The 15,971-nt window shown below is 40.4% G+C and overlaps 1 protein-coding gene and 1 pseudogene across 6 annotated transcripts in view; both read right to left on the bottom strand.

Moving 5' to 3' along the window:
- The window catches only part of LOC108167368, a 55,731-nt gene that overhangs the window by 22,558 nt on the left and 17,202 nt on the right, over positions 1-15,971 (bottom strand). For 5 of the 6 annotated variants that reach the window (XM_017315268.1, XM_017315270.1, XM_017315269.1 and 2 more), the window contains exons 2-3: positions 14,899-15,025; positions 14,636-14,696 (exon numbers count right to left, since the gene is read on the bottom strand). The exons of the other annotated variant lie outside the window; for it this stretch is intronic. In XM_017315268.1, coding sequence (XP_017170757.1) covers positions 14,636-14,696; positions 14,899-15,025 — 188 coding nt within the window. The remainder of the gene's footprint in view (positions 1-14,635; positions 14,697-14,898; positions 15,026-15,971) is intronic. 6 annotated transcript variants of the gene reach the window in all.
- On the bottom strand, positions 11,860-13,021 carry LOC108167950 (annotated as a pseudogene).

Below are 15,971 nucleotides of genomic sequence, written 5' to 3'. Positions count from 1 at the left end.
CTGTAAGGCCCAGGCCAGCCTTGAACTCAAGACACTCCTCAGTCTGCTGAAATTACTGGGCACAGCAGGCCTTAAGTGCTCTTTTGAAGGACATGAAAGACATTGCTGCAAGCAGGAGAGGGCAGAGGCCTCCAATTCGTTCCCCCAGTCCCTCTACAGATGGATGTCTTGTGCAATCAGTCCAGGTGGGATGGAGTCAGAATAGGCTTCTCTGCTTTGCTGCTCAGCACCCAGGCTCAGGTTGGCATGTTGTCCCAGGCTGGAGGCAGCAGGTTCTTTGGGGTCCCTGAACCAGCTATGGAATGACTAACACATGGGCTCCTGATTGGCTGGGATGACTGTTTATATCAACTGTACTCTGATGCTGGAGGTCAAGTAGCCAGCAATGGCCTTTCCCCAGTAGTGAGGGGAATGGCATGGGGCCTCTAGGACTGGTTCTGCATGGTCAATGTCTCAGGCTGCCCTGGCCAATGGCCAGCACCCAACACTACTATTGGGAGGGTCCAGCAGTAACCCAAGGGTTATGAGCCAGGCGTAGCATAGTGCAGGGTAGAATATCTCTCACTGCCCTGACTGAGCCTATGTGTGTCCCTAAAAGGAGCTGCAGTTTACTGGTCAGTATGCAATGGGACATGCAGATTTGGTGGTCCCTGGGTCAATCCCTGCCTACAGCCTTCCCTTCTAGCCATATGTTCTTGCTACCTTGATTTCTGAGTCCTGTCTCCTTAGTTTTAAACCAAGAGTGAAGGTCCCTGTGTGTGGAGTTTACAGCCTATTTCTATGAAAGGAAGGGAAACAGAAGCTATGAGGAGACAGAGACAAACTGAACCACCAGGCAAATGCTCGGTGGGGACATTGGAGGACTTTTACTGTGAAAGACCACAGGCTTCCTCAATGAGCTCCATCTGAGTACAGCACCCTGTGAGGATAGAAGCCACCGACCTGAAAAGCTTCTCTTGCAGGTCACACCTAGTGCAGTGGCATTAAAAACCGTGTTCTGTGCTGGTAAAGAGCCTGGGGTCACTGTGATGTAAAAGCATCCCTGGGTAGGGCCAGTGACATCCTAACTCCTGTACTTCAAAGAGGAAATGAGGGGAGGGAAGGAAGGATGTAGCCAGGCAAACATCAGGGCAGGGACCGCAGAGGCTCCTGTTGCTGAGGGGCAGGTCTAGTACAGGGGCCCAAGCACCACGGGCTTGCTAGACACAGGGGTGGGGTTTCAGGAGGAGGAAGGCCCCTTCTCTCATGGCAGCAGGTGTCCTGAGAAGTCCATGCCTACTGCTTGGGAATAGGAGTGTGAGGGTTGGGGACCCTCAGGCAGTGGCTCACACTTCATACCATATACGTTGCAAAGTTTACAGACACACACACACACCAACACCCCTCTCCCAACATGGTGATGTGTTACCTCACCAACTACTCAGAGGCTCCCATCCCTCCTGGCTCCAGTGATAGCCCATGAGGAAAAGCTGTTAGAGGGAGGACTCCTCAGAGCAACACACAGGACTCCAGAAGATATCCTCCTTGGGATCTCGCTATTCTTACACACAGCAATATGAGTCATTTGCTCATTCATTTATCCAGCCACCTTTACCTAGTATGCATGAACTTGGCCTGAAGATGTGCTGAGCGAATGACTCTAACCCTGGGCAGATGGAGAAGATGCTTACTGGTGGACAGGAGAGAATGATGCTCAGAGGAAGCCTCAGTGTGCTCAGAGGTGAGTCACTACGACACAGAGAGAGCAGGAACATGTGGGGAAATTAGGGAGGGAGGGAACAGGTCATTATATATAACCGCAGCTGTCACTCAGTACACATTGAGCTCTGAGATGCAGTCTGTGATTCATTGCACCCCCATCAGCCTGAATCATCTTCCCATCCTCTCTAGCCACGAATATCTCCACTGCTTCTGTCTCCATTCCTATGGCTGCCACTGGGCCTTTGCTCCCACACCTTCTCCAGGCTCTCTCCATGCTCACATCTCTTAGCCTTCCTGGAATACTTTGTCGAAAATAGAAGCCTCTACACACAATCTTCTAAGCCTAACCTCTTTCCAGCTTTACTTTTTCCAATAATATGAGTACAAGGCCCAGGCTTTAATTTGCTTTTCTTTGCCAATAGAAGCCAGAGCCCTCAAGCTCACTGGGGACAGAGCATATTCTTAATGCATGCTGAGCACAGCCATACTGACTGCTAAGGTAGACAGCTGGCAGCAAGGCTGTGCCCCAGACTTGTACATGCTTTCATCCACAGGCAGGTGGGTGGGAATGGAGGTGGTGCCCATCATCAGAGGGATCTTTCTACTGGTCATCCTCTGACTTCTGACCCCATAGCAAAGTTCTGACATAAGATTAAGAGCTATCTGACCCAGACTCTTCTCATTCAGTGCCGAGGTGTGTTTGGCTACAGAGTAGTCACTGGGTGTACACCAAAGCATCCAAGGGCCTCAGGATGAGAAGAGACACTATAGACTAGAACTTGTACTCCTCTGACCTGTTTGTCTGCTCCAGCTTCCAGACATCAGTTTCCAGGCTTGACTGAACCCTACCATACACTTGTGCATGGATGGCACCTGGAGTCGAGGACCCTGGGGCCTGGAGGCATGTATCCAGGTGACATTCAGTCATGTGGGAAGCCGCCCTCACATTGGCCGTTGCAAGATGGCGCTGACATCCTGTGTTCTAAGTGGTAAACAAATAATCTGCGCATGTGCCAAGGGTAGTTTTCCACTCCATGTGCTCTGCCTTCCCCGTGACGACAACTCGGCCGATGGGCTGCAGCCAATCAGGGAGTGACATGTCCTAGGCGGAAGATAATTCTCCTTAAAGGGGACGGGGTTTCACCATTTTCTCTCTTGCTCTGGCTCCTAAAGATGTAAGCAATAGAGCTCTTGCTCTCTTGCTCTGGCTCCTAAAGATGTAAGCAATAGAGCTCTTGCTCTGGCTCCTAAAGATGTAAGCAATAGAGCTCATGCTCTCTTGCGCTCTGGCTCCTAAAGATGTAAGCAATAGAGCTCTTGCTCTCTTGCTCTAGCTCCTAAAGATGTAAGCAATAGAGCTCTTGCTCTCTTGCACTCTTGCTCCTGAAGATGTAAACAATAAAGTTTTGCCGCAGAACATTCTGGTTTGCTGTGTTCTTCCTGGCCGGTCGTGAACGCAAGTAAGAGTTGATGCCGAAACCCAGGACGAGAAAACCCGAGACGAGAAATCCTGAGACAAGAAAACCTGGGACGGTTACCATCACCGGCACAAGGAAGATCCCTCATTCCGGAACCAGAACTGCGGGTCACGGTCATAAAGGTTCCCGTAAAACAGACTGTTGAGAAGGATCCAGTGTGGATTCAAAACTCTTCAGCTGGGCAACGGTGATAATAAAGTGTTCCCACAACACAGACTGTTGAGAAGGATTCAACTGCGTGAATTCAGAACTCTTCAGCTGGGGTACAGGGTACCCGTAAGTATAGCTTTAAAAGGTAAGTCTGGTCTTGAACTTTCTAATGAAATTCAAGACAGTCTATCAGAAGTAAAGTGGGGTATAGCTTTACAAGGTACGTCTGGCCTTGAACTTTCTAACGAAATTCAAGACAGTCTATCAGAAGTAAAGTGGAAAATAGCTTTACAAGGTATGTTTGGCCTTAAACTTTTTCTAGTGTTAGGAGCCTTTTTGTTCCTTTTCACATGTTATCAAGTGGTTAAGGTAGGGCTAAAAATTCTGGATGAAATTCAGGGCAATCTATCAGAAGTAAAGCGGGGAGAGAGAGTAGGAACAAAGAGAAAATATGGTACACAAAATAAGTATACAGGCCTTTCCACGGGTCTTGAACCCGAAGAAAAGTTTAGGTCAGGTAAAAATACCTGGAGAGAGATTAGAAGGAAGGAAAAAAAAAAGAAAAAAAAAGATCAATTAGCGGAGGTCTCTAGAAGAAGGAGCCTATACTCATCACTAGATGAGCTCAAGGAGCCAGTTCTTAGTAGTTCTAAATCAGATGAAAAGGCTATTAGGGCCTGGAAGGCGCTCTCCCGAGCAGGTGAAGCCACTGGACAACTAACAAAGATCGTCCAGGGACCTCAAGAGTTCTCAGATTTTGTGGCCAAAATGACAGAGGCAGCAGAGCGTATTTTTGGAGATTCAGAGCAAGCCGCACCTCTGGTAAAACAGCTCATTTATGAGCAAGCCACACAGGAGTGCCGAGCGGCCATAGCCCCAAGAAAGAACAAAGGTTTACAAGACTGGCTCAGGGTTTGTCGGGAGCTTGGGGGACCTCTCACCAATGCAGGCTTAGCGGCCGCCATCCTCCAATCCCAAAAATGCTCCATGGGCAAAAATGAATCAACTCATAGAGCTTGTCCAGAAACAACTAGATGTATTATGGCAAATAGCTCAGCTGGGATGTAAACAAATTTTCCAAGATTGTGCGTTACTTCCATTCAGTATGAGAAATTTTACTAGGGCAGCTAATTTGTCAAAAAGTCTTTCTCAGTATATGTTACAGAATTGGACGGCTAAATTTGAACAGACCCTTCGGGAATTGAGACTTGCCATCATTCAGGTCAACTCCACGCACTTGGACCTGTCCCTGACCAAAGGATTACCCAATTGGATCTCCTCAGCATTTTCCTTCTTTAAAGAATGGGTGGGATTGATATTATTTGGAGATATGCCATGCTCCAAGGGGCTCACTGAGGGAGAAGATCCTCTGGGACATGCCTTGTCACTCTTGGCTATGTGGAACACCCACAATGCAAATTCCTCAGCCCAGGCCCTGCTTTATGCATTCATTCTTGTTAACCAAATTGATCACAGAGTGTACACATGACATGATTTCATGCAGTCAGGAAGAAAAGTGAAATCATGATACTTGCACAGAAACAGAAGGAACTAGAAATCATTGTTACGCAAAATGAAGCAGAATCAAAAAGGGAGGTATGCGTGTGAATGTATGTATATGGTATGTGTGTGCATGTGCTGTGGTGTATGTGTGGTGTATGTGTGTAGGTGTGAATGTATGTATGTGGTATGTATGTGACTGTGTGAGGCTATTGTGGTGTGTGTGTTACTGTACATGATGTGTGTGCATGTGTATCTGTGGTGTATGTGTGTGTGTATGGGTGTGAATGTAAGTATGTGGTATATGTACGTGTGCGTGTTTTTGTGGGGTCATGGTTATGTGTGTGTGTTTGGTGTATGTGTGGTGCATGTATGTTTATGTGTGTGGTGTGTGTGTATATGTGTTCATGTATGTATGTAGTATGTGTGTGTGTGCATGTTTGTGTGGGGGTATGTCTGTGTGTGGCCTTATTAGCAGAGACCCCAGAGGTCTTTCTTCCTGTATCCCAAGGAAATAATTGTTGGCCATATTTCTGCTTTGTCTGTTGGTTTCTGAGGTTACAAGTGTGTAAAAACCACATCTTACTTTCAATTGCATTTCAAAAAGTCATTGGTCACAAGCTGATTTGCATCCAACTTGTTGTGGTAAATATTACTTGTGGATTTCTTACCACCACATAAATTATAGAGGTATGAAATAATAATAATAATACGAAGAAGAGAAAAAGAAATGATAATAAACTAATAAGAAATAATAAGAATAAGAAACAATGCTATCAAATAATAAAATAATAAATAATATGAAATAATAAAAAGAAGTAATATTAAATAATATGATATAATAATGTAGTAAATGATAATGTGAAAAAATAAAATAAGAAATAATAATAATTATTATAAGCATTAAAGCACCAGCATGGGGCAGATACCATTCCCCTATGCTAATTTCTCTACTTCTTTACAAAGAACTGTGAGATATCACTCGACATATTCTTTTTTTTTTTTTTTTTTTTGAGACAGGGTTTCTCTGTATAGCCCTGGCTGTCCTGGAACTCAACTTTGTAGACCAAGCTGGCCTAGAACTCAGAAATCCGCCTGCCTCTGCCTCCCAAGTGCTGGGATTGAAGGCGAGTGCCACCACGCCCGGCTCACTTGACATATTCTGCCCAGGCTGCTCATACTCTCAGGCTCACCCTCCTGGCCATGCTCTCCCAATTCATCCACCCATAGGACCTTATTCCTGCTTCTTCTTCCCTCTCAGTCATGGTCTCTTCCAAAGACACCGAGGCCGAGAACTGAAATGCCATCAACCTTTCTTCTTGCCAGCTGCAGGCATTAGATGTGTTTACTAATTGATCACAGGAGGTAGGAATGATGTAATCATAATCCCCAAATTATCATAAAATATGGGTCCAGAGTCGAGGATCTGGTATTAGATCAAATGTTACTCATACTGTTTCCTCTCAGCCTGAACGTCTAAAACCTAGAATATAACAGTCCTTTTAGACAAGGCTACATCAAGCTAAACATATAGACTTATAGATAGACAGATGGATAGAATTATATATATAATTATATATATATAGATATATAGATTTATAGATAATATATATAGATAGATGTATCTATCTATCTAGATTTATTGATATATGGACAGATATATAGATGTATAGGTGTATAAATATATAGATATATAAATATATATGTATAGATATGTAGATATATAGATTTGTAGGTGATATATATATGTATAGATTGAAGATATATAGATGATAAATAGATAAATAGAAGAATAGATAGTAGATATAGAAATATGTAGGTCAATATACTGATATATTGTTGTAGGTTGAAATGTTACATAAGGACAGGTCAGTGTACTGACTTCAGGGGGTGAAGAGAATGGCAACCCGATAGGAAGAACAAAACTGTGAGCTAATCTGGACACTTCAGACCTCCCAGCCAAAAACCAAGGAGCATCCAGGGGCTGGCTCATTGCCCCAGGCACATGTGCAGCAGAGGACTGCCTTGTCTCTCTGTCCACAATGGGACAGGAACAGGATGTACTTAAATAAATAAAAAAATTAATTAAAAAAAGAAAAATTGAAACATAATTGAATATATATATACACATACATGTATATATATGTATATGTTATCTGGCAGAAAAAGAAAAAAGCTACATCAAGCTAAACATATGGATAGACTTATAGATACATAGATGGATGGATAGATTTAAAAATATACATATATGTGTATATATATATTAGATATATAGATTTTTATATATAGATTTATAGATAATATATAGAGAGATTATATATTTATTGATATATGGATAGACATATAGATATATAGGTGTATAGATATATACATATAGATATGTAGATATATAGATTAATAGGTGATATATAGATATATAGATGTGTAGATTAAAGATATATAGATATATAGATGGATAGATATAGAAATATGTAGATCGATATATCGATATATTGTTGTAGGTTGAAATGTTACATAAGGGCAGGAAACTGTACTCACTTAAGGGGGTGAAGAAGATGGCAACCCGATAAGAACAAAACTTTGAGCTAACCTGGACACTTCAGACCTCCAAGCAAAAACCAAGGAGCATCCAGGGACTGGCTCATTGCCCCAGGCACATATGTACCAGAGGACTGCCTTGTCTCTCTATCCACAATGGGACAAGAACAGGATGTACATAAATTAATTAATTAAAAAAGAAAAAATGAAACATAATTATATATAAATATATATAAATAAATAAATATATATATTTATACACACACATATATATACACACACACAAACACACACACACACACATATATATATATATATATGTATATATATACATATATATATATATACACACACACACACACACACACACAGAGAGAGAGAGAGAGAAGTTATCTGGCAGAAAACAATGGCATTAATACAATACTCTTTGACCTGGCTCCTGTGTGCAGTATCAGTTGCTGTGATCTGTAACATGACACATAACTACAGCCAATGGCCTGTGTCACAATCATCTGAGCTGACTAAAGCCTGAAAGTGCATTGGACATATTTCCAAAGTCAGAAATTCAATATTGCTTGAATCAAGCTAAAGTCCCCAATTTACATATCTATCAATCTGGTCTGTCTTCATTCACAAGACATGAATAAATACATGCTGGAAAATTACAAAGTCGCTCACCCTGTCAACATCAGGTCTTTTTTTTTTTTAAATGGTGACCCCAAGTTTAGTGATAAAAACAGGTGTCTCACAAAAAGTAACTCTTTCAAAAAGTGCCTCACTTGGCTACCCGTCCAGTGTAAAGGGAAAGGACAGCCTTGGGATTAATCAAACATCGGGTTAAATCTAAGCTGAATGCTTAGCTTAGATAGCGCCATTCCATTCCATGATGTTGGTACTTGATAATGTAATAAGGACCAGCATTTATCACTCTCTGGCTAATGACTCTGAGCTCATTTATATTGTCAAAGAAGGTCTTAAATATTCCAACAAAGCGAAATTACAAGAAAACACTCTAACCCAAATGTATGAAGATAACAGAGTTCCTTAAAGAGGAAATGACCATAAATCACTTAGAGAAATCCAGGAAAACAGAACAAAATTGGAGGAAATCAATAAATTCCACAAAGAAGGCCAGGAACACACAAACCAAAAAGTAGAGGAAGCCAAAATTCCTATAAATAAAGCCAAGAAAGAACACACCAACGGGTGAAGTAAACAAAACTATTCAATACATAAAAGTGGAAATAGAAGCAAAAAAGAAAACTAAATCTTAGGAAATAGTGGAAATAAAAATTTAGAACTGCAAAAAGGAACTACAGAGGCAAAGTTCACCCAGAGAACAGAGATACGGAAGAAAAATCTCAATCATTGAATAAGCAATAGAAGGAATGGGTAAATCAGACAAAAACGGTAAGTCTAAATCTTCCTGATATAAAATATCATGGAAATCCAGGACATTGTAAAAGGACTAAACATAAGAATACTTAGGAAGAGAGGAAGGAGAATCCTTGCTCAAAGTCTCAGAACGTATTGACAACCAAATCCTAGAAGAAAAACTTCCTAACATAAAGAAAACACAAGAATCATCAAAACACCAAACAGAAGGGACTATAAAATAAAGTCTCTTCCCTGTGTAATAATCAAAACACACAGTTCAAGGAAAGAATACTAAAAGTGCAAAGGTAAAATGCCAGGAAAAACATAAAGGAAGATCTATTAAGATCACAGATGTCCCAGGGATCCACCCCATAATCAGCATCCAAACGCTGACACCATTGCATACACTAGCAATATTTTATTGAAAGGACCCAGATGTAGCTGTCTCTTGTGAGACTATGCCGGGGCCTAGCAAACACAGAAGTGGATGCTCACAGTCAGCTAATGGATGGATCATAGGGCTCCCAATGGAGGAGCTAGAGAAAGTAGCCAAGGAGCTAAAGGGATCTGCAACCCTATAGGTGGAACAACATTATGAACTAACCAGTACCCCGGAGCTCTTGACTCTAGATGCATATATATCAAAAGATGGGCTAGTCGGCCATCACTGGAAAGAAAGGCCCATTGGACTTGCAAACTTTATATGCCCCAGTACAGGGGAACACCAGGGCCAAAAAGGGGGAGTGGGTGGGCAGGGGAGTGGGGGTGGGTGGATATGGGGGACTTTTGGTATAGCATTGGAAATGTAAATGAGCTAAATACCTAATAAAAAATGGAGAAAAAAAAAGATTAAATATTGGTGACTTAAAACATAAAAAAAAAAAAAAAAAAAAAAAGATCACAGATGTCTTCAGGCCGGGCGTCATGGTGCACGCCTTTAATCCCAGCACTTGGGAGGCAGAGGCAAGCGGATTTCTGAGTTCGAGGCCAGCCTGGTCTACGAAGTGAGTTCCAGGATAGCCAGAGCTATACAGAGAAAAATCCTGTCTCAAAAACAAACAAACAAACAAAAAAATCCAAACCAAACAAAACAAAAAAAGATCACGGATGTCTTCTTGGAGTCTGTAGACGCCAGAAGGGTTTGTACATATGTGCCGCAGAAACATCAGATGCCTGGATTTTAATATGTAAAAAAAGGACTACACCATTAATGGAAAAAATTAAGATAGTCCACGATAAACTCAAATTTAAACAACCTCTCTCTAAACATACTGACCAACACAAAGAGATAGAGGTAGAATCTAACCGAGGAAGTTAAGGATACACATGAAAACACGGGTAGTAAATAATCTCTTACTGTCTACAAAAGAAGGGAAAGCACACACACAGCCCAACACCAACACCACCCGCAGCTGCAACAACAACAACAAAATACAAGGAGTTAGCAATCACTATTTATTGACTCATTCAATAAAAATAAGTTTTGATTTGGGAGAAAATGTAGCTGTAAGTTGGCCCAGGACTTTGAGGTTTTTGTGTCTGAAAGTTATACAACTTTCTGTCTCAGGTTGGGTGTGGGCGGTGGGGTTTTGAAGATAAACTTCTGAGTATACTTTTGTGTCTCTCACTGATCAGTAGTGACTTAATTCCAATAAATTCTTTTTTTTCCCTTTTTTGTTTTTCCCCAGACAGGGTTTCTCTGTGTAGCCCTGGCTGTCCTGGAACACACTCTAGAGTTGTTGGGCCTCTAACTCAGAAATCTGCCTGCATCCGCCTCCAGAGTGCTAGGATTAAAGGAGTGCACCACCACCACCCAGCCCAATAAATTCTTATCATTTGCATTGTCCTGGTGTGTGAGTTGTGTTGAACCTCAGTGGACCCAACAACTTAAAAGCTTTACCACACTGCTGACATTCATAGCATCTGTCTCCAGTATGAATAGTCTCATAAAAAGAAGAATATACATAAAAAGAAGTTCAGTGAAAAAGCTTCACCATACTAAATAGATTCACAATGTTTCTACCCAGTTCAAATTCTTCCATGATGAAGATGACTACAAAATTGTGCAAAGGCTTTGCCACATTAAATATACTCAGAGGGTTTCTCCCTCAGCCTTTCAATGGCTGGGAACAGATCTCATGACCAAACCAACTCTGAGAAAAGCAAACATTTAAATTGGGGTTTCTCTGCAGTGTGGTTTGTCTTGTGTATGCCTAAAGAACTCTGACATGCAAAGGTTCTACTACATTCATAACATTGACATGGGTTCTCACTTGTATGTGATCTTTTATGTCATCGTAGATGACTGTGACATCAAATGCTTTACAACACCGATTACCTTCCAAAGGTTTCTGTCTTCTATGTGTTCTTTAAAAATAATGGAGACTATAGAGTTGTAAAAAGTCTTTACCACATTGATTGCTTTTATGAGGTTTCTTTCCAGTGTGGAATCTTTTACGTTTTGAAGACAAGTGGGATATGCACAGGTTTTAGCACACTGACGACATTCATGAGTTTCTATCTAATATGGGTACTTTTATGATTATAGAGACAATAAATTTGTGAAAAGGCTTTATCACATTGATTATATTTCTAAGGTTTCTTTCCATTATGCGTTCTTTTATGATATTGGAGACAACTGTGACCTGCAAAGTCTTTACCACATTGATTACATTCATAGGGTTTCTCTCCAGTGTGTGTGTTTTTTTTTACATTTCAATTTTTTATTAGATATTTTCTTCATTTACATTTAAAAAGCTATCCTGAAAGTCCCCCTATACAGTCCCCCCACACTGCTCCCCTACCCACCCACTCCCACTTCTGGGCCCTGGCGTTCCCCTGTACTGGGGCATATAAAGTTTGCAAGACCAAGGGGCCTCTCTTCCCAATGATGGCAGACTAGGCCATCCTCTGCTACATATGCAGCTAGAGACATGAGCTCTGGGGGTACTGGTTAGTTTATATTGTTGTTCTGCCTACAGGGTTGTAGACCCCTTCAGCTTCTTGGGTACTTTCTCAGGCTCCTCCATTGAGGGCCCTGTGTTCTATCCAATAGATGTCTGTGGGCATCCACTTATGTATTTGCCAGGCACTGGAACAGCCTCACAAGAGACAGCTATATCAGGAAAGTATGTGTTCTTTTATGATACTGGAGACTACTGAGTTGTGCAAAGGCTTTACCACATTGATTACATTCATAGGGTTTCTCTCCAGTATGTGTTCTTTCATGACATTGGAGACTACTGCGTACAGCAAAGCCTTTACCACATTGATTACATTCATAGGGTTTCTCTCCAATATGTGTTCTTTTATGACATTGGAGATTACTGAATTGTGCAAAGGCTTTACCACATTGATTACATTCATAGGGTTTCTCTCCAATATGTGTTCTTTTTATGACATTGGAGATTACTGAATTGTGCAAAGGCTTTACCACATTGATTACATTCATAGGGTTTCTCTCCAGTATGTGTTCTTTTATGACATTGGAGATGACTGTGACGTGCAAAGGCTTTCCCACATTGATTACATTCATAGGGTTTCTCTCCAGTATGTATTCTTTTATGACGTTGGAGATGACTGAGTTGTGCAAAGGCTTTACCACATTGATTACATTCATAGGGTTTCTCTCCAGTATGTATTCTTTTATGACGTTGGAAACTACTGCGTAGAGCAAAGCCTTTACCACATTGATTACATTCATAGGGTTTCTCTCCAGTATGTGTTCTTTTATGACGTTGGAGATGACTGAGTTCTGCAAAGGCTTTACCACATTGATCACATTCATAGGGTTTCTCTCCGGTATGTATTCTTTTATGACGTTGGAAACTACTGCGTAGAGCAAAGCCTTTACCACATTGATTACATTCATAGGGTTTCTCTCCAGTATGTATTCTTTTATGACGTTGGAAACTACTGTGTAGAGCAAAGCCTTTACCACATTGATTACATTCATAGGGTTTCTCTCCATTATGTGTTCTCTTATGACATTTTAAACTACTGCGTTGTGTAAAGGCTTTACCACATTGATGACATTCATAAGATTTCTCTCCAGTATGGGTTCTTTCATGATATTGAAGATGACTGGGTCTTGCAAAGGCTTTACCACATTGGTTATGTTCACATGTTTTCTCTCCAATTTGTCTTCTTATATTACTTTGGAGATGACTGGGACATGAAAAGGCTTTAGAACGTTCATTACATTCATAGAGTTTCTCTCCACTATGATTACTTACATACCTGCAATGAAAATTGGCACATGTGATATGTTTACTACATTAATTTCCCTGTTCAGTCATTTCATCAAGATGAATAAAGTTTACAAATTGGTCTACTGATAAAGGTGGACCAGATCATCTGGTTTTATCACTTCATATGTTCATGGTGTTCTCCCTCATTATGGGTTGTTTTGCATCTTTCGAGATATCTGTGATGGTTATTACATGGCTCATATTTATAACATCCTTTTTATATGGGATATTTATATGATGTATTTCATCTATATGAGGAAAATGGAACACCTCAGAGCTTTATAAAACTAATTGCTTTCATAATTTTTCCTATACCATGAATTATACCACATTTGACTGTGAACCAGGACAAACAAAAGAATTTCCAAATTCCTAGTACCCATAAAGATTTTCTACAGTGTGAGCTTGGGGAAGTTCCCAGTAAAATTAGAAAACCAATTCATTGCAAACTTTTATCATATTCAGATTGTCTACCAAAGACAGAATCTGACATATTTTCTCATTATTCTGTGATAGAAAGCAGAACATTGCTTCTTTCAATATTCCTATGCTCACATGGCTTTTATCCATTGTGACACATGACATACATATAAAAAGAAGAATAACAGATGAAAGGTTTCCACATTGCATTCACACTGTTTGACCTTTTGTTCCTCATAGACGTGTAATATATGAATTAAGGTTTCTCCTATGACAACACTCTTGACTCTCATAAACTGTACCCTAAACAAATGATCAATTTCAGTATAAGAATATGAGTATCACCAACTTTCCCATGGATTATTTAATTATTGGAAGGTTTTGGATACATATTTATCACTATTCGATGTGCAATATCTAAGTCTTGTAAGTCTATACACATTGTCAGATCAGTATAGGTCTAATAGAGGTACAAATTGAATAAAGGTATCTCTTAAGGCAATGTTTCCTTGTTTTTTTTTTTTTAAAAAGGAGGAATTCTTTGATAGATAAATCAGATAACTACATTGAGGCAGAACTTTTTTTAAGAATATTATAATTAGGGCTGGCGAGATGGCTCAGTGGTTAAGAGAGCAGACTGCTCTTCCGAAGATCCTGAGTTCAAAACCCGGCAACCACATAGTGGCTCACAACCATCCGTAACGAAATCTGATGCCCTCTTCTGGAGTATCTGAGGACAGCTACAGTGTACTTACATATAATAAATAAATAAATCTTTTTTTTTTTTTTGAAAGAGAGAGAGAGAGAGAAAGACACTAGCCTGCCACGTGTTTGGCAGGACCATGGGTCCTGGCTCATCCTGTCAGACAAAGAAGAGCCATCTCTCTCTCTCTCTTTTTTTAAAGATTTATTTATTATATGTAAGTACACTGTAGCTGTCCTCAGATGCTCCAAGAAGAGGGCATCAGATTTCGTTATGGATGGTTGTGAGCCACCATGTGGTTGCTGGGATTTGAACTCAGGACCTTCGGAAGAGCAGTCAGTGCTCTTAACCACTGAGCCATCTCGCCAGCCCCAAATAAATAAATCTTTAAAAAATATATTGTAATTATAGTTACACGAAGTATTGACATTTTACACTTCTGCTTTTCTTTAGAGCTTACATAAAATAGTAATATTTCCTCAGAGGCATAATTGCATCAGCTTGCACATGAAAATTACCTTTCATTTCTTCTCGAACTTTGACAATGTCCTTCAATATGATGGGTTTCCCAAGTGTAGCCTAAAAGACAGTACCAGAAAAATGAATGATATAGTATTGGAAATAAGGCAAAATTCAAGGTACTGTGAATTTTCACATCACTGGACACTATTTATTCAGCTCAGTCTTCCTTGTTCTCAATTGTAATAACAGAGCACCATCACTAACCAAGAGACATGTCTTCCCATTATTTTGAAAAGCAAAAGAAAATTCACAGTCATACCTATAACGGTGAGGTTCCAGTAGGTCTCCAGCATCACATCTTTGTAGAGACTCTTCTGGGAAGGATCCAGCAAATTCCACTCTTCCCCAGTGAAGTTCACATGCACATCATCATAAGTCACTGCATCCTAAAATATCCCATACATGTGTACATCACAAAACATGGTACTGACATCACTGTAAAGTAAATGTGCGCTTCCTTCACCATATATTCATGTAATTCTGGTGCTTCCTCCACTGACTTCTGGACATAGACGTCATAATGTAAGTACCATAACATTTTAAAGGAAATTGAGTTGAAGGTTCACCTGTGTTGCTTAAGAAAATTTTAAATAAATAGGGTAAAGTCTTTCGAGAGGAATTCCAATTGAGAGTGAGATGTAGGGTGAAACAGATCAACAGTACTGAGGACACATCCTAGAAATTGTATGACGAATCAGTAACTAGAAAAATCATGGAAAAGCAGGGTGTATTTGTTCATGTCTTCAATCCCAGAGTCACGGGTAGGTATACGTCATTGAGCTGGATCCCTGTCTGTTCTATGTAACACATTCCAGGACAGCAAAAGTTACATATTAAGACCCTTACTCCACTGCAAAAGTCAACCAGGGAGACAAAAATGATAGAAAGAACTCAGTTGTGTACTACAGTTCCTACAAAGAAGTATACATTCCCTGCACTTCTGTATTCATCTAGCAGAAACAGGAAGTGTACCAGTTTAAACTGCACCATTAGTAAAACTTTACTGGCAATCAAGGCACATTTAGTGGACCAATGGACAGATGAAAATATTAGTAATATAAGTGTTGAACATAAAAAGCAACATAAAGCAGGAGAGGGCGATAACTCAGCCGTGGAAAGCTCTTGCTGGTCTTCCAGATAACAGTGGTCAATTACTAGCCTTTACGTGACCCATGGTTTTATGAACAGGAGTTCTGAGTCCACGTTCCAACAACACTAACGATGAGGCACACATGATATTCATTTAAAAGGCACACAGCCAAAACACTCCTATTTATTTAAAAATTTCAAAACAAACACAAGAGTTTGGGGAAACATCAACACCCAGAATCC

This window comes from Mus musculus, chromosome 12, assembly GCF_000001635.26.
Source record: "Mus musculus strain C57BL/6J chromosome 12, GRCm38.p6 C57BL/6J".
NCBI lineage: Eukaryota > Metazoa > Chordata > Mammalia > Rodentia > Muridae > Mus > Mus musculus.
Note: the sequence above shows the minus strand (reverse complement) of the source record. Positions and strands in the feature narration are given on the sequence as shown.